The sequence below is a fragment of the Corticium candelabrum genome, chromosome 18 (genome assembly GCF_963422355.1).
Source record: "Corticium candelabrum chromosome 18, ooCorCand1.1, whole genome shotgun sequence".
Classification (NCBI taxonomy): Eukaryota; Metazoa; Porifera; class Homoscleromorpha; order Homosclerophorida; family Plakinidae; genus Corticium; species Corticium candelabrum.
In genome coordinates, this window is record NC_085102.1 from 2,494,876 (window position 1) to 2,511,392 (window position 16,517).

At 38.8% G+C, this 16,517-nt stretch overlaps 3 protein-coding genes across 3 annotated transcripts in view; all 3 read left to right on the plus strand.

Moving 5' to 3' along the window:
- The window catches only part of LOC134193810 (ubiquitin carboxyl-terminal hydrolase 37-like), a 12,882-nt gene extending 5,160 nt beyond the window's left edge, over positions 1-7,722 (plus strand). The window contains exons 5-22 of the mRNA XM_062662648.1: positions 1,020-1,079; positions 2,069-2,166; positions 2,533-2,614; positions 2,883-3,068; positions 3,125-3,253; positions 3,415-3,541; positions 3,684-3,856; positions 4,499-4,693; positions 5,171-5,265; positions 5,325-5,385; positions 5,491-5,556; positions 5,881-6,026; positions 6,091-6,843; positions 6,896-6,975; positions 7,104-7,173; positions 7,312-7,385; positions 7,449-7,513; positions 7,581-7,722. Of these exons, the coding sequence (XP_062518632.1) occupies positions 1,020-1,079; positions 2,069-2,166; positions 2,533-2,614; positions 2,883-3,068; positions 3,125-3,253; positions 3,415-3,541; positions 3,684-3,856; positions 4,499-4,693; positions 5,171-5,265; positions 5,325-5,385; positions 5,491-5,556; positions 5,881-6,026; positions 6,091-6,843; positions 6,896-6,975; positions 7,104-7,173; positions 7,312-7,385; positions 7,449-7,513; positions 7,581-7,617 (2,497 nt within the window). The 3' untranslated portion in view covers positions 7,618-7,722. The remainder of the gene's footprint in view (positions 1-1,019; positions 1,080-2,068; positions 2,167-2,532; positions 2,615-2,882; positions 3,069-3,124; positions 3,254-3,414; positions 3,542-3,683; positions 3,857-4,498; positions 4,694-5,170; positions 5,266-5,324; positions 5,386-5,490; positions 5,557-5,880; positions 6,027-6,090; positions 6,844-6,895; positions 6,976-7,103; positions 7,174-7,311; positions 7,386-7,448; positions 7,514-7,580) is intronic.
- Positions 7,723-7,731: 9 nt separating this feature from the next.
- LOC134193812 (uncharacterized) lies at positions 7,732-12,368 on the plus strand. Its single transcript, XM_062662650.1, has 16 exons — positions 7,732-7,838; positions 7,904-7,962; positions 8,034-8,092; positions 8,464-8,496; positions 8,981-9,050; positions 9,113-9,257; positions 9,324-9,422; positions 9,483-9,563; positions 9,633-9,723; positions 9,789-9,869; positions 10,459-10,561; positions 10,757-10,800; positions 10,865-10,948; positions 11,004-11,087; positions 11,151-11,242; positions 12,220-12,368. Coding segments are annotated over exons 1-16 (1,215 nt in total). The 5' UTR covers positions 7,732-7,749; the 3' UTR covers positions 12,221-12,368.
- A 74-nt stretch (positions 12,369-12,442) lies between these two features.
- On the plus strand, positions 12,443-15,986 carry LOC134193811 (tetracycline resistance protein, class B-like). The gene is made up of 5 exons (XM_062662649.1): positions 12,443-13,521; positions 13,959-14,221; positions 14,282-14,447; positions 14,511-14,594; positions 15,569-15,986. Exons 1-5 carry the CDS (start codon positions 12,819-12,821, stop codon positions 15,778-15,780), a joined length of 1,428 nt encoding a protein of 475 aa, XP_062518633.1. The 5' UTR covers positions 12,443-12,818; the 3' UTR covers positions 15,781-15,986.
- The last annotated feature ends 531 nt before the right edge of the window (positions 15,987-16,517 follow it).

Sequence of the window (16,517 nt, forward strand, 5' to 3'; positions counted from 1 at the left end):
TGAAGAACTGCAGCAGCTTGCATGCTTTTGGGTTTAACACTTCGAGATAAGTAAAACATTCTTGGTAAGTGACAGAGTCTTAGCAATAATATAGCTTCTTGAGTTTCTAAAGTGAGTAGCTGACGGCATAAATTTTCTCCATGTTTTGCAATAGTAACACATGCCTGTGACATGAAATCTTTTTTTCCAACAGGAATTCCCAGAATAGATATTCCTTTGGTTGTGATAGGAATAGATGCATGTGACTCGATCTCGACAGATGAAGGGTTGTAAATTTCACACTTGGTGTCCTGAATGTCCAAACCAATATTATGGAACATAGGCTTCAGGTCTACAAAGACTGCCAAGACATTATCAGAAGGGCCTACTAGAAACACATCATCTAGATATGCCAAGACCTCTACACAAGGATGATCATTCTGCAATTTGGTCAACAATTCCTGAATTGCAGTAGCAAACAAACTGGACCCAAAGGATCCCTTGATGTATGCCTTCTTCAGAAGACAGTATGACACGACTGTCTCCTTGCAAGTAGATGACTGTCTGTCTGTCTGTCTGTCTGTCTGTCTGTTTGTCAATCACATATATTTTCAAACATTCATCTATCATACAAAGAGTGCTAGGCAATGACATAATGTTTTAGGTGCTACAGTACACAGGAAAAAGCACTAGTCTGTCTGTCTCTGTCTGTCTGTCTCTGTCTGTCTCTGTTTGTCTGTCTGTCTGTCTGTCTCTGTCTGTCTGTTTGTCTGTCTGTCTGTCTGCCTGTTCATCTGTATATTAGTGTTGGATTTTGGATTGCTGTCAATCAAATATGTTTAGGATCATTTATCTTAGATTACAAATGTTGGCAGTTTTGCACTTCAGATTACAGGTTTAGCCACTATGTAGACACCTAACTGATTGGGCAAATCAGATTCACAATTATGATTAAATTTGGTGTTAAGGGATTTTAATTTTGAGGCAGTTAGGTATTGCTTATTAAGTGATGGTTCTCTTAATTTCCTTTCTGTGTTTAGAACTCAAGATAGAACCTATGGTAGAGCAAATGGTATTTCGTTTTTGTCCAACATAGACAAGTAAGTTAGATGCTATACTGACATATGATGGAGTTATTTTCGATTTATATTGGAGTGTGTTGGTATTCCTTTTCTTCCAGCAAACTTACAGGATGCATCCAGCTTAATAACCTAATGTGCATTACTGTCATTGACAGGAATAACGTGATAGAAGGTTTTATGAGAGGCATGCTGCAGTATAGAGTAGCTAGTTTGCTATTATTTGTAGACAAATATTTTATGTCCTCGTACAGAAATTTTGTACATGAATAGTGAACATTTATTTCTAACAGAATTATGGTATAAATAGGATATCATTTAGATGACTACTGCAAAATTTCTGTCACCTTCCAATTGTGTTGAGTTCATAACACAAATGCAAAAGTACCTTTAATCTAAAACTTAAAGTGAAATATGATGTCTGAAATACATTTTTACATACATTTTCAGTTAGTCTGAAGTATTCTTGAGTTGAAATCAAACACCTAGTGCATTGTTACCAAGAACAGAGGACGACAATGGGCAGCCAGTTTGGAAAGCAAACTTATCCATTGTTCTATATTCCAGGCAGCTGTTCACTTAGGTCAGCATCAGGACGTTGACTTTGTTATATAGACAGGTTTGATTACATCTTGTTCTGAAATTTCAAAGTCAACACTATGTGAAATTATATGCAAAGAATAAAATGATTAACAATTGCTTTAGATGTTACTGTAACTTTAGAACACATACAGTATTCTATTTGGTTGACCTACATGTCATGCGTAAGACAAGGGGCAATCAAGAAACTGTATTTGTGTTTACTGCTTGAATAGCATGTTGCTAGTGATAGTGAGTAGCCTATGTATGATTAGCAGTAAGAGGTAATATGCCTGTGAGCTGCTATGGCCAACTAACGCCCTTCACTCTTTATTGGTCCGATATGCTGCATTGTTGTTGACTTGGGAGTATTATTTTTGTTGTTTATGCCATGCCATTTTCTGGGGTGTGTTATTGTTTTCTTCTGGCAGGGATTTGATGAGAGAGTCTAAGCCCAAGGCCAGTCCCAAACCTCCTAGTTATGGGAAGAGACAGGTTTTAGCAGCACAAGACAATATTGAAAAGAAATGTGTGTGTGTCTTGTGCACACGTATACATGTACCCATGCACTTTGTTGTTTGCTGCGTGTTTGCCTGCCTGCATGTTTGGTGTGTGTGTGTGTGTGTGTGTGTGTGTGTGTGTGTGTGTGTGTGTGTGTGCGTGTGTGTGTGTGTGTGTGTGTACATGTGTAGGTGTGTGTACACGTGTGTATGCGTGTGTTCGTGTGTGTGTGTGTGTGTGTGTGTGTGTGTGTGTTGCTTTGTTTTTGTGTTTGTGTTTGCTTGTGTGTTGTGTATGTGTTATGTGCATGTGTGCATGCGTCTGTGTGGTTCTTTCCATTGAATTAATTTTTAATTCATGCATCCAGAAAACAGTATATTTGATTCTAAATTAGCTTCCCCAAATTCATTTTACGGAGTTGACGGCGACAACAGCAGTGACGACTTTACACCTTCATCATATTCGCATAGTGCAAGGTGAGCCATTCGTTTTTAGATAGCTTTACACAGAAGGCACGATACCATTAAGAAATTGGTGTCATTGAAGTGTTCAGATTTACTAGTATTTATTTGTTATGTGAACTGCTTGTACTAAGAATTCAGACCCACTGGCTTCACAATTTGGTGCATCAGATATAATGTTCTATGTTTAGCGTTTATTAAACTGTATGCTCTAGTGCAGTTGCTTGTATACGTTGCTGTGTAATGGCACGACTGCAATAGTTTGTATTCGTTTCTGATTTAGGTTCTCTAGTCAAGTGAATGTTGTTGGTAGTAAAAGATTGCTTCCATTTATTTCTGCTTCACCAAGTAACCAGCCAAAGAACACTAATCATAACAGATCTTTGTCTCAATCACAGTCTAGTCATTCATCCATAATGTCATCATTTCGACAGTCAACACTCAGCATTCCTTATACATCACAGTCGGGGTCAGAGCATGAATCAGTGGTATAAGTGAATAACACCTCAACTTGCCATGTTTTAGGTTTTCTAATCTTGGAAATACGTGTTACATGAATTCAATACTCCAGGCATTGTTAGGACTGAAATCATTTGCGGAAGATCTCAAAGCAAGTGATACGTTAGAACGAATGGGCAAAGGGAGCTTTTACAGGTGTCATAATAGATGATAATTAGCGATGCAAGAACTTAAATTTAGTTAATTTATATGGATTTGATTTACTGCATTGCCATTTTTGCATACATTAGTTAACAAATTAACTATATTTATCAATTAATTACTGTGTTCTGATTGAATATTTGTTCATACTAAAGGGCACTGCATGGATTATTGGTAGCAAAAGAGAACAGGGCAAAGTCTGATGTGAGACGAGATGCACTGTGTGATGTGAAGAAGTGTCTTGAGACAGCTGTAGGGAGATACAGAGGAGGACGACAGCAGGTTAGATAAATTTAATCAGGAATTATGTATTGACAGTAGACTGCTAGCAGACAGGTAGGCAAACTGACAAACAAACGTCTATTTGGAGAGTCTGATCCACACAGGAATCTAAAATTGATCACAGCGGTTGTCTGTTTTACAGGATGCTCATGAATTCTTGTGCTTTGTATTCGACCTATTGGATTCAGAAGTGGAGCAAGCGGCGAAGAGGGCGATGGAAGACCTCTCATTCTCCCATCTTACACCAGCATCGCTTCATAGTCCAGTAACAGTTAACTTTGCATGCAACACTCGCAGCACATTAGTGTGCAAGGGGTAAGAACAATATTTTAGACCACTCTAGTTAACATTAAGAACACAATTGATACATTACGTATTTGTGAGAATTAATGAACAGGCGTCTAGCCTCCTCAGCATAGCGATAACTGTTAGGAATGAGAGGGAATCAGGAACAATCACAATGGAGTGAGACTGGGTCAAGTCTCAATTGTCACTAATCACATACTGTTGTACAATGAAATGCATGTAAAACACATAACTTTAAATGTCCTGTTATTAATTGAATTTAAATGAATATTTTAATTATTTTACAAAATTTTTGGGGGGTTATTCGCTTTTTACTTATCAATAATTATTCATGTTTCTATTATTATCAATAACTAAAATATTAATAATTATTTATATAATTTTATTTATTTATTAATATGTAAACTGTATTTATTTATGTTTAAAATGTATATTTATTTACTTATCAATAATTATTTATATCTATTTACATTTATTTAATTTTTATATTTAAATATATATTTATTTACTCATTTATATTAATAATTATAATTATCTAAATATAAATATTTATTACTTAGGTGTTTATTTGCTAGTACTGTAGTTATTTGGTTTCATATTTTATTGTAAATATGCGACCTTGCGTGGCTAATGAGTGTTTGCTGTTGTCAGGTGTGGCCACAAGAATTTCACAGACGAAATGTTTCTAACATTTCCTATTGCATTGTCTGATTCAAGACCAGCTGTTGGAGTAGCTTCTGTACAGTCAATGTTTATTGGGTTTTTTGATGACTATGAAGTTGGGCACAACTGTGGATGTGGACATGGAAAGGGTACTGTTAGTCGAAGCGTAACAAGTTTGCCAAGGTAGATTTGACTGATGGCTTATACTATACTATTCATGTATGCATGTGAGAGCACGTGTGTGTGTGTGTTGGTTTGTCTGTCTGCCTGCCTGTCTGTTCGTCTGTTTGTCTGTCTGTCGGTTTGTTTGTCTGTTTGTCAACCTGGTAGGTATGTGACTTTATCATGATGTTGTCAGTCTTTCAGTCTACGTGTTGGTACTTGTGTTTATACACAGTTGTCTAGAGTCACGTATGGCAACTTCTACTGCATAATATTCTGCCTTCTCAGATTATTCCGACTTGCTTGCTTAGTTGCTTGTTAGTTTGCCAGTCACTTTGCATTCATGTTTTGGCTGCCCCAATTTTATCTACTTGTTTAATTATTGATCTACTTAGATATCTGTCTTTCACCTTATCTGTCTACTTGTCTTTGCTGTGGTGTTGTAGAGAGTGCTTTGTAGTTTAGTTTGCAACAATAGTAACCACCAATCTTTTGCAGGGTGTTGGTTGTGTTTTTGAAACGATACCAACTTGTAAACCAAACTTACATGAAACGAACAGATAGAGTTCGAATTCCTCGTATTCTTTCACTTGGTACAAACGTACGAATGAACTTTGTATTATGTTTATTTGATTCAATTTTCTATTGTTAGATGACGTTTGCGATGTGCGAGTGAAGCCTCCTCATGACTTTGTGTGTAAAAAGGAAACTAAGTGAGTGGTCAGCATTAGTATTCCCTCTTGATTTTACTGATTTCATAAAGATTCATAAATTTTGTTTTGTTTATAGTTGATTTGTTGATTCAGTTTTGTCTTTAGAGTTAGTCCTGCCGATAATTCTAAGAGAAACGAATGCCCTAGTCCATCACTGTTACGGGACAAGTGGTACGGTAGCAGCAAAATTTTTAGCTAATAAATAGATTATATATATATATATATATACAGTAGGACACCACTTATCCGACACTCAGTTATCCGACAGCATGAATTATCCGAAGGTGCATGGCTTGTCTGAACTGCGAGGCTGTGCACACACTAGGATTATGTTAACTAGAATTAACTAAAATTAACTAATGAATAAACTAAAATTAAATAACACTAAATATGTAAAAAGGGATGGGTTTGGCTACGCAAGATTAGATTCTTAGTTGGTCTATATAGAGCCAGTAAGGTTTGCAAGATGTGGAGACTTATGAGTTGATATTCTAGGAAACAGACAGAAATCCCTAAGTTGCATTACCAGCTAAGGCTATCTCCTGCAGCTGAAAAGTTGAAGGCTCGAACCGATTTGTACATACAGAACATGTCAGAGGATGAGCAACTAAAAATGGCATTAGAGCAAAGTCAGTGCACAGGTAATGAACTACAACTGTTCGTAATATACAATAAGATTGGAGTGAGAGTGATTCTCTGTGTTAGTGGAGAACCAGACTGCATTAAGAGTGTTACCATCTAAGGAACCGGCAAGTAACGTGATGAACAATCAGGCACCATTGAGACGAGATAAACCCTTATCTGAATGGTCAGAAGAGGAACAGATTCAGAGAGCTATAGAAGAAAGCAAATTGTTATTAAACAATCAACACCATCATAGTTGTGACAAGATGGATTTCGAGACAAACAAAGAAAATTGGGTGGTTCTGAGGATTCCGGGCCAATTAGATGGAACTGATAGACAGTCTCCAAATAGTGAGTCTGTTTATGAAAGCAGTGGAAACACACCTTTTTTGTTTACGAAAAGAAAGAGTTTGTCTGGTGATAAACGAAAGCGTGAGAACAGTGTGGAGCCGATCATGAAATTAGTTGAAGACAATGGCCCTTCGAGTCGCTCGAGGAAACGACTTTGCTTAGATACACCAAGCACAGAACAGCTGGTTACACAACTGAGTGGAGAAAACTCTAGTGTCACACCTGTTCAGCCATTTACTTTGTCAGACAGCGATGAAGATGAAGAGTTCTCTAAAGCCATGTTTATTGATGCCAGTAGTGGCAAGCAACATGTTGCTGGAAATACGCCAATGGAGGCGAGTAGGGAGAGCTTGCAAGATGCTGACAGCCACGAAACAGAAAAGAAAAATTTAGCAAAAGCCATGGCTTGCAGTTTGGCAGAACATCATGATATGATGACCGAGGAAGAACAGTTAAAACATGCTTTGAGTCTGAGCTTACAGGGTAACATATATTGACTCTTTTCGTGATGATTTAGTTTTATGTTTTTGTTCAGAGTGTGGTGATGTACAGTGTTTGGATTTGGGTGAAAGCAGTGATGATGAGATGATACCCGACAGTGAAGTAGAACCAAAAGTAAAACAAGTCACAAAAGATTCACACACACACACACACACACACACACACACACACACACACACACACACACACACACACACACACACACACACACACACACACACACATGTATTTTGACTGTTTAGATTGGCAATGAGAGACATGCCTATCGTCTGGTCAGTGTGGTGAGTCATATCGGAAAAGGTTCAAGAACAGGTTATTGCAGCTCGTTCTTGTCACTCACCTTAGTTCATTAGTTTCATTGTCCTATTGTCTGTCTTATGACAATGAAATATCTGATATTTCTACTGACTGTTTTGAGACTCTTACATATAGTAGTTGTATTATGCGTAGGGCATTACTTGTGTGATGTGTACGATCCGACTGCAAGAGTATGGAAAAGCTGTGACGATTCTACTGTTAGAGATGTAATGGCCATCATCGCTTATATAACACATATTATTGTTATACTCACTCGTGTGTATATGCAGATTGAGGAGTTGGAGGTTCGACAGAAGAGAAGTACGACTGGCTACATATTCTTCTATATGCACAAGTAGATAATTGACTGTATTCTGTCTGTGTTTGTTAATTAATTAATTAATTGAGCTCATCTTATTTAGAAAAATATTTTCTGCTATTGACATCAAGAAGTCCTGAAGATTGTTATATTACTTTGAATTCTTTTGTAAGTAATGAGATAGTAGAACAAATGGATTAATAGGCGACCGTAACAATAGACAATACTCCAAGGCTGTGGTCACGTGACTTGATATTTTATCATTGATATAAATGGACACAGTTCACAAGTTGCACATTGTGTTGCAGTTTTTGCACGAAGAAGGTTATACTAGAGCCTTCGAGGCATTAGAGAATGATAGGTATGTCTTAGACTTCATTATAATTGTTTCTCGGTGTTATACGTTAAAATCCGTTATTTCTGAAGTGAAGTGACTTATAACGCGAATGCTGTGCCAAAGACGGGCCAGTTGCAAGCGATATTGGGTACTTGAAAGCGAATTGAAACAGTTGGATTGGTCATGCTAGAATTGCATGAGGTCACGTGACTTTGTTAGATGAGTATCACGAGCGAGATCGACAGAGAGTGGAGACCGGTGGTGGCCTTGACGATCTGGTAAGCACTAATAGTACGTGTCTATATTATATTTTAATAATAATTATATTTTTGTAATTGTATAATGAATGCAACTGTAACTATCATTAATTAATTAATTAATTATTTATAGTGCAAATGTTTATAGCATTACACCAACTGTTAAAGTTTACTATGTGTACTATTTACTATCTGACATGCTGAGTATTGTAACTTCTTGTGTTTCATGTTGTTGTTTATATAAACCCGAAATGATTATTTTGTGTCCGCAGTTGGCAGTTGTATGTTTTGTATAACAAAGTGCATAGTTTAGAATTTTTTGTAACTATTCAAGGCACAGAAAGTTGATTGTTACATTTTGTAATTGAAAACGGTTTGTCTTTTATGTTCAGTTGGAAAGAAGAGATGGAGTCTTTGCTAACAAAGTGAGTTCAAATTTATTGTTGCAGTTATGCACTTGTTTTTTGTTAGTCTCACATGGCAACACCAGGTATGTGTGTGTGTGTGTGTGTGTGTGTGTGTGTGTGTGTGTGTGTGTGTGCGCGCGTGCATGTGTGTGTGCGTGCATGTGTGTGTGCATGTGCATGTGCATGTGCGTGTGTGTCTGTCTGTCTGTCTGTCTGTCTGTCTGTCTGTCTGTGATGTGTGAGACTGTGTGTGTGCATGTCTGTTTGTATGTGTGTATCTGTGTCTATCTGTCTGTCTGTTTGTCTGTCTGTCTGTGTCTGTCTGTCTGTGTGCACGCGCATGTGTGTGTGTGTGTGACTGTGTGTGACTCTGTGTGTATATGTGTGCATGTGTTTTTAGACTATATTTCTGTTCAGTGTTGTTGCATTGGAAAGCTAGAGTCAAGATCAATCTCACACAATGTAGGTTATGCAGAAGCAAATGTTTGTTTCATATCTATAGCTGCATGTGTCACTGGATTGTCTTGCACCCAGTTCCAGCATCCTCAGCATTGATATCAACAGTTTAGGAGGTTAATTTGCATGTACATTTAGTTGTCACTACTGGTGCAAACTGGTTGGTCATTGTGTTCAGTTTTAGCTATTGGTACAAACAGTGGAGCCTTGCTTGTGACGACCTTACCAAATCCCCTTCCTTTTGTAACTCCGGTGCTATTCCCTATTACAAGTCAACTGCACAAGGGAGGATTGCTGGGCCTAAACTTTCACCCGGATAATGCGTAATGATATTCTTGTGACATGATGTGTAAGGGGACAACAGAGTTTTGTTTTCTAATATTGCAAAGAAAGCTGTTGTTGACGTGTGGTATGGATCGAACTGTGAATCTAGTAGATGTGTCGTCGGACGAGATAAAGATTTTGCAGACATTCACTGACCATCAAAAGCAAGTTGGCTTTTGTAGTACATTATTTAGGAAATCGCTCGTAATATTTTGATTTACCAGGTATGTTGTTAGAGTCTTGTGGACCACATCAGGCAAGTTCTTTATTTCGTCATCATATGACAGGACTGTCAATATTTATAGGTATTAGATTTTTTAAGTAGTATTTGGAGTAATTATTATGTTTGTACTTTTGAGTTGCTTGTTGCATAGGCAGGAAAGTGGGGAGTCACTTAGGGATGCATACATATTTGTTCAGAAATTACAATTCAAGGGTGCCGTAGAAGCGATTTCCTTTTTTCATGTTTGTTCTTATTTGGATGGATTTTGCATGAGTATTTGCTTTAGGTTGTTGTTGTATGTTGGCAGACTTCAGATACGTTTGTTGTCGGAGTTAGAGATGACTACAGACTGCACAGTTATGAGTTATCAGGGAATGAAGTGGAGAAGGTAATAACTACTTTTTAGATGCAAGTTTACACGAATGTCCTCACATGCACATATTCTTGTACCAGTACATAAAATTAAATTGTCACCAAATAATGTATAATCCGCACGCTGCATTGGTCGTAAAATTGCCTGTAATTTGGGTTGGTGCAAAGTGGGCACGTATTTACTGTGCTGTGTGTTTACTCTGACGATTTCATTTTATTGATTTATTTAAAAATTATGGCAGACTCTTTGATTTACAGATAGATATCAGCATATTGACTAACTCAAGTACGTGACATGGTAGTAAGTCATCAAGGGCATCCAACACTGACAGCTTATAGTAATGCCTGGAAGAATAGTAGCCATTAATAGTAAAGCTTTTGAAACTTTACTACTTGATTAAATTATTGATTCTATTATCTATAGGCAACTACATTAATATTATCAAGGGCACATATTGAGGTAGACCCATGTCTGTTTATTTCCTACTATTTGCACATATGAAAACTCAAGGTGCAAGTATCAGGCATGCAATATTATACAGATCCATTTATATTGTAGTTTTGTCATTGTACACAGTTGTTGTATTTTTGTTTGTTTACTTCAGAGACCATTTGTAAATTTGAATGCTCTTGGGGACAGCTTTGTAAGTTTTACGGCCATGGATGTGAGTTTAAGTTTTGATGACAGATACATTCTCGTCTCAACAGGTAATAGTTTGTGAATTAACACACACACACACACACACACACACACACACACACACACACACACACACACACACACACACACACACACACACACACAACACGCACACACACATACACACAGTCTTGTGTATGAGTAGAAACTTCAGTGCTTGTATGGATCCAGATATATATTATATAAGTTTTGGTTTTGGACAGATAAGAATCGTCTGATTTTGTATTCAACTGCCACTGGCCAGCAGGTGAGTAATCTGTTATCAATAAATATACCAAACTTTGCTTACAAACTATCTGATTTATATGGAGGTGGCAAACTTTTATGGAGCTGTTAATGATGAATACAGTTGTCCACGACACTGTTGGCATCCAAGTTCCCATTATATCTATGCTGTAAGAAATAGTCAAAAGCAAATGCAATATTGTAGTTTAGTTTTGTACTTATTAGACATCGCAAGACAAACTTATTCATGTCTGGGAAGTTTCTACTCAAAAGCTTGTTGCATCTTTAGATGCACACACAGGTGTCGTGGTATGTTTGAGTTTTCTATTGTTAATTTTAAATTGCAATTTGAATGTTTGATTTGGGTTTTAGCGTGGTCTCACTTACTGTAGGAGCTTGAAAATGCTTTTGTCATGCGGATTTGATGGTGTAGTCAATGTGTGGAGTCAGTCAGAAAGGGAATGGTATAGCAAATGTTTAGACTTTCAGTCCATGCATGTTCATGTTGTTGTGACTTTTCTCTGTTTGTTAACTTTAAATAGGTGGATGATTATATTGAATGTACATTGACCAAAGATAGATTGTTTGCAGTAAAGTACTTATTGTATGTGATATATACAAAATAAATTAAAAAATAAAAAAAATAAAATAAAGAATAAAATATATATGGCTAATTTTTAGGGATTACAGCAGCAGGCTTATTGGAGTTGTGCTAATCAATGCGCAGGGTAGCATTGTTGTTAGTTTCTTATGTAATCTCTCGTATATTGTACGTATTTCTACAGAAGAATCGCTTGCAGTACTATTTTTATTGATCAATGTTGATATGAATAAATGAATGGTTTATTTCTGTTGCGTCTAAATTAGTGATGTCTATTTTGATATGAGCATATCTATTTTGTGATGTTTATTTTGATATGAGCATATCTATTTTGTGATGTCTATTTGATATCAACATATGAAAATTTTGAAATTTCATATGTTGATATCTATATCAAATAAATATTTGAAGTCTGATTTGAATTCAATTTCTCGATGAGTTGTTTCAGTTTAGAGGGTTATTGTAATACTGTAAACCAAGAAATTTTTGGTGGCGATCTAGTTTGGTAATTTCGGTATGGCCTATGAAGTACCTAAATTAGATTTGTACCTAAATTTTGTTTTAGGTTGTCAAACCTCTAGAACTCAACAACAGTATCCCTTGAACATGGCAAATTATTGCAATTATATCTAACACGATTACATAAATGTAGTTCCAGTACTCTGTACATCTAGTCTCAAGCTTCTGAGGAGTTTCACCAAAAATTGCTAATTATATGGAATTTTCAGGAAGTGCTGAAATTATTACACAACTGAGAATTTCTTGGTTTACAGTAGTGTAGTGGACAAATGGACAACGATGTAGTTAGCTGGCTGATTCAATCCTATTGTCATCTTACAGATGCTGCTGATTTGTGTCATGCTGTGCTGCAAGACCAGAAAATTGCCTTTTGACTCAAATATGAGCCACATGATGTACTGTCTGGTATTAAATGTATTATTTGTCACTTAGAATTATTTATAACACGTATGAGATTGATCTTTGGGAAATTTGTTATTTATTCTCTGATTGAATTTTGTATACTTGTTAGTGATATTAACAAGTGTGGGTGAGACATTGCATGGCCAGTATGATGGCAAGTAGGGTCTAAGCATAATTCAGCATGAGATGGCCTGGCTACGCGAGACTTGTCTGGGTCTTAGGCATGTCCGTTTAGTCCACATGCGTGTATGTGGGATCTAACGTTGTAGTTTAATTATGTTAATTAATTTAATTAGTTACAAGTACTCCAGCAGCAGCATACTGTAGTGTGAACTTGTCAATCATGTGATGCACCAACGTGAGACACAAGGGAGAAAGAGAGAGAGAGAGAGAGAGAGAGAGAGAGAGATTGAGATCTAGAGAGAACAAGAACAACAACAGTTGAACAAGTCTATGATACAGTGGTTTGGAAGTCACCGCCTGTCTCAAGAACTGCACACCAACACTCAACAGTCACAATGACATGCAACAGATCTAAATGTCAAGCTGGTCGCCAGTTTGTGCAGTGGATGCTGGCCGCAAGCCTTTTCACTTTCTTCGAGGGTCTTAGTGGAATTGCCATACTTCCCCAACTGGTCATATCGATGGTCTGCAGCCATTCTGGTAGCAACTATGTGATTAACAAGACAACTGTGTTGAACCACTCGCCTTCTAGATGCAACGAAACGTCAGATGAGATGGTCATAACTGCAACTGACTGGTACAAAGAGATAGTACGAGACAACAATTTGGTGTCTCTATTGGTTATTACACTGATGGGTGTGGCTTCGGATTCGATTGGTCGGAAACCGATTGTACTACTGATTGCTATCGGTACAACATTGGATCGCCTAGCAACTGCCTTGTCTCCCACTCTTACTATTGTGCATTATGTTCACACAGCTGCTGGTCTCGTTTCGTCGAGATATGTCTTCTTTGCTGTGTCGTTTGCAGCGATGGCCGATTTCTCGAGTGATCGGACCAGGTCCAAGGATTATTCGTGGCTGGAAGCGGCCATGTACACCGGGATGGTGCTTGGTCCTTACACCGGTGGACTCCTTGCTCAAAAGTTTGGGCTGGAGACTCCCTTCTATGCCACAGCAGCAGGTTGTCTCTTCACGTGTTTCTATATTCTGCTTTTTGTTCAAGAATCAAAGTCTTTTAATCAGAGTAAATGTGGATGTAAGGCCACAAAAATAAATTACTTGTTTGACAGGAGTTGTATGCTCAAAGACATTTATTTTATTTTTTTCTATTTTTATTTTATTTTTTATTCTATTATTATTTTATTTTTATTCTATTACTATTTTATTTTTATTCTATTTTTATTTTATTTTATTTATTCTTATTTTCTCTTCATTTCTTTCATTATTATTGTATTTTCACTTTTTATTTTTATTGTATAGTTTGTATTATATATATATATATATATATATCAACTTTTCATACTCAGAAATGTGCTTGGTAGAGTTGAAGTATGTTATTGCATAGTTATAAATTTAATTTTTGTAATTTTAAAAACAAGCTCATTAGCTCAAAAAAATTGTGCGCATGCTCCTGTCAAACAAGAAATTTTTAATGTTCTGGCCTAATCAGTTGTGTCTGTTTTCTGTCTGTAGTCACTGTTGGTGATGTGACATGCAGTGATGATGCAGAAACAGAGTTGATGTCACCACGATTGGCTGTAACGTCATCTTTGCCTTTCAAACACAAAAAGTGTTTGGCATTGACTCCATTCGGAAGTATCTGCATTTTGTTTCGGTCTCGTTTGTGGTTGACATTGACTGTGATGCTGTTTTTCAACTTTCTGGCTTGGTTTACATTCTTATTCGTGCTCCCTCTCTACACCAAATACGAATTCAATTGGGGACCCTATGAAACAGTGAGAATACGTCTATTACGCTTTCTGCTGTCTTATTTTCAAATTTTGTGTATATCATAGGGTCTCTATTTCAGTCTTCATAACTTTGTTCGTACTATTGGCAATGGCCCCATATCAAGACTTCTACCTCTAGATGACCAGGCAAGAGTTGTATTGGCTGGTACTTGCGGTATCCTGTTTTTTGCATCGATTTCGTACTATACACAGGGATGGATGCTGTATGCATGTGAGAGATTTTAACTGGTAGATGATTTAGTTTTGTGCTAATGCGTTTTGTTGTGTTTTTTAGTTGCGTGGTGTGCGGTTGTGTCTGCGTTTAGTACTCCAACGCTGAGAGGAACTGCATCGAAAATTTCAGCTTTAGATGAGCAAGGTGAGGGAAGACATGCAAACACACACCACACACACACACACACACACACACACACACACACACACACACACACACACACACACACACATACACAGACACGCACACACACACGCACACACACTTAGGGGGGAAATAAAGGGCCCCTAAGAGGGACGGACAAGTCCTTAGGAGACAGACCAGACGGACATAAACGCGCGCGTTCTTTGGCTGTGCGTGTTTATGGACCATATATAGGTGTAGGACATTTACGATTAACCCGAGGCGCCCATGCGCTAGAGTTTCATTAGTGCCTCTGTGGATTGCTGGACGGAGAATTGGAATGCAGCGCATGCGCTCATTGTTATCGCTGGTGTTAATTAATATCTTATTTTACTAATCCACTATCACATGTTGCATTTGGAGTACAATTTTTTTTCTATATTGCAGTGAGGCAGGGAAATTATATGAGGCCGTGGCCCTCTTGGTTCCTATTTCTGTCTCACACAGACTTGCCATTATAAATAAGCAAACCGAGCAACTTGAAATTAATTACTGATCGCACACACAGACAATACACAGACAAACAGCCTGACCGACTGGCTATAGACTAGACAAACTGACGGACGGACTGTGGGACGGGACGGGCGGGAGGACGGGCGGGCGGGCGGGAGGACGGGCGGGCGGGCGGGAGGACGGGCGGGCGGGCGGGAGGACGGGCGGGCGGGCGGGAGGACGGGCGGGCGGGCGGGAGGACGGGCGGGCGGGCGGGAGAACGGGCGGGCGGGCGGGCGGGAGGACGGGCTGGCGGGCGGGCGGGAGGACGGGCTGGCGGGCGGGCGGGAGGACGGGCTGGCGGGCGGGCGGGAGGACGGGCTGGCGGGCGGACGTGAGGATGGCCGGACGAGCAACTATTGAGGGCGCTCGCCTTCCAGTAAATTATTTTAATTAGTTTCACACATTCAAGTAGTCAAGACACAGAATTTTTCGTTTTGCAGGAGCCGTTCTGGGAGCTGTGGCAATGACGGAAGCATTTATGGCAACGGTTACTCCTCTACTTTGTGCTCCTCTTTTTGACTGGCTAGTCAACGTCCGTCTATCTAGTTACATATTCAGTTTAGCAGCCTGCGGACTTGCTGCTCTCTCACTCGTGGCGGCATGCGCTTATCCCACTAAAGCAGTCTCAATTGAAACAATAAATATTCAATAGGTAAATAGGCAAGGTACTACTCATGTATTGACTCGACCCAGTCTCGCTCCGCCCTTGTCGTTTTTAGAGAAAACTCAGTGATGACGAGGGTGGAACAAGGCTAATTCAAGTCTAGATATATAGTGAAAGTTATATGCCACACACAGGCACACACGCGCGCACACACACACACACACACACACACACACACACACACACACACACACACACACACACACACACATGGGCAAATGGACAGATGTCAAGCCCTCCACGTAATTCGTGAATGATGTCAACCTTAAGGTCAGTTGCGGAGATAGCTCCCCCTGCCTCTAGAGACAGGGTCTCCATGCGCTACGTGGAGGCTTAGGGCCAGCGCTACAATCCAACTGGAGCTTGGCCAGAGTCATCCAGGGGCACTGACTGTGGCGCAGCTTTGGGACTGGACACAAAGGCTCACACGTACCCGTCTGCTGCATGATGGTACGGCCAAGCCAGCGGTCATGTCCATCCCAGTCAATGACCAGGTACTATTTATACTCCTGAGCTGAGAGAAGCAATTGTGTGTAAGTTTCTTGCTTAATTAAAGTAGGATTTCACTTTGGCGTTGATTGCATGTCTTGAAGTGTCATCTTTTGGCCTTTGTGGATGATGTTTACTGACATACTGACTGTGCATGGTCTCGTGACTGATCGTCTTGACTTTCCCTTGGTTGTCTCTTGTTGAGCTTGTTCACTTGTAGTTTCTTCAGGCACTTC

What these genes read in the sequence shown, in the direction of transcription:
- LOC134193812 (XM_062662650.1), top strand. Translation starts at nt 7,750, where the DNA reads ATGGACACAGTTCACAAGTTGCACATTGTGTTGCAGTTTTTGCACGAA. An exon ending in ATGGAGTCTTTGCTAACAAA is followed by an intron (nt 8,497 to 8,980) that starts GTGAGTTCAAAT and finishes TCATATCTATAG; the next exon opens with CTGCATGTGTCACTGGATTG. An exon ending in AAGCGATTTCCTTTTTTCAT is followed by an intron (nt 9,724 to 9,788) that starts GTTTGTTCTTAT and finishes GTATGTTGGCAG; the next exon opens with ACTTCAGATACGTTTGTTGT.
- LOC134193811 (XM_062662649.1), top strand. Translation starts at nt 12,819, where the DNA reads ATGACATGCAACAGATCTAAATGTCAAGCTGGTCGCCAGTTTGTGCAG. An exon ending in ATTGGGGACCCTATGAAACA is followed by an intron (nt 14,222 to 14,281) that starts GTGAGAATACGT and finishes TGTATATCATAG; the next exon opens with GGTCTCTATTTCAGTCTTCA. An exon ending in GGGATGGATGCTGTATGCAT is followed by an intron (nt 14,448 to 14,510) that starts GTGAGAGATTTT and finishes TGTGTTTTTTAG; the next exon opens with TTGCGTGGTGTGCGGTTGTG.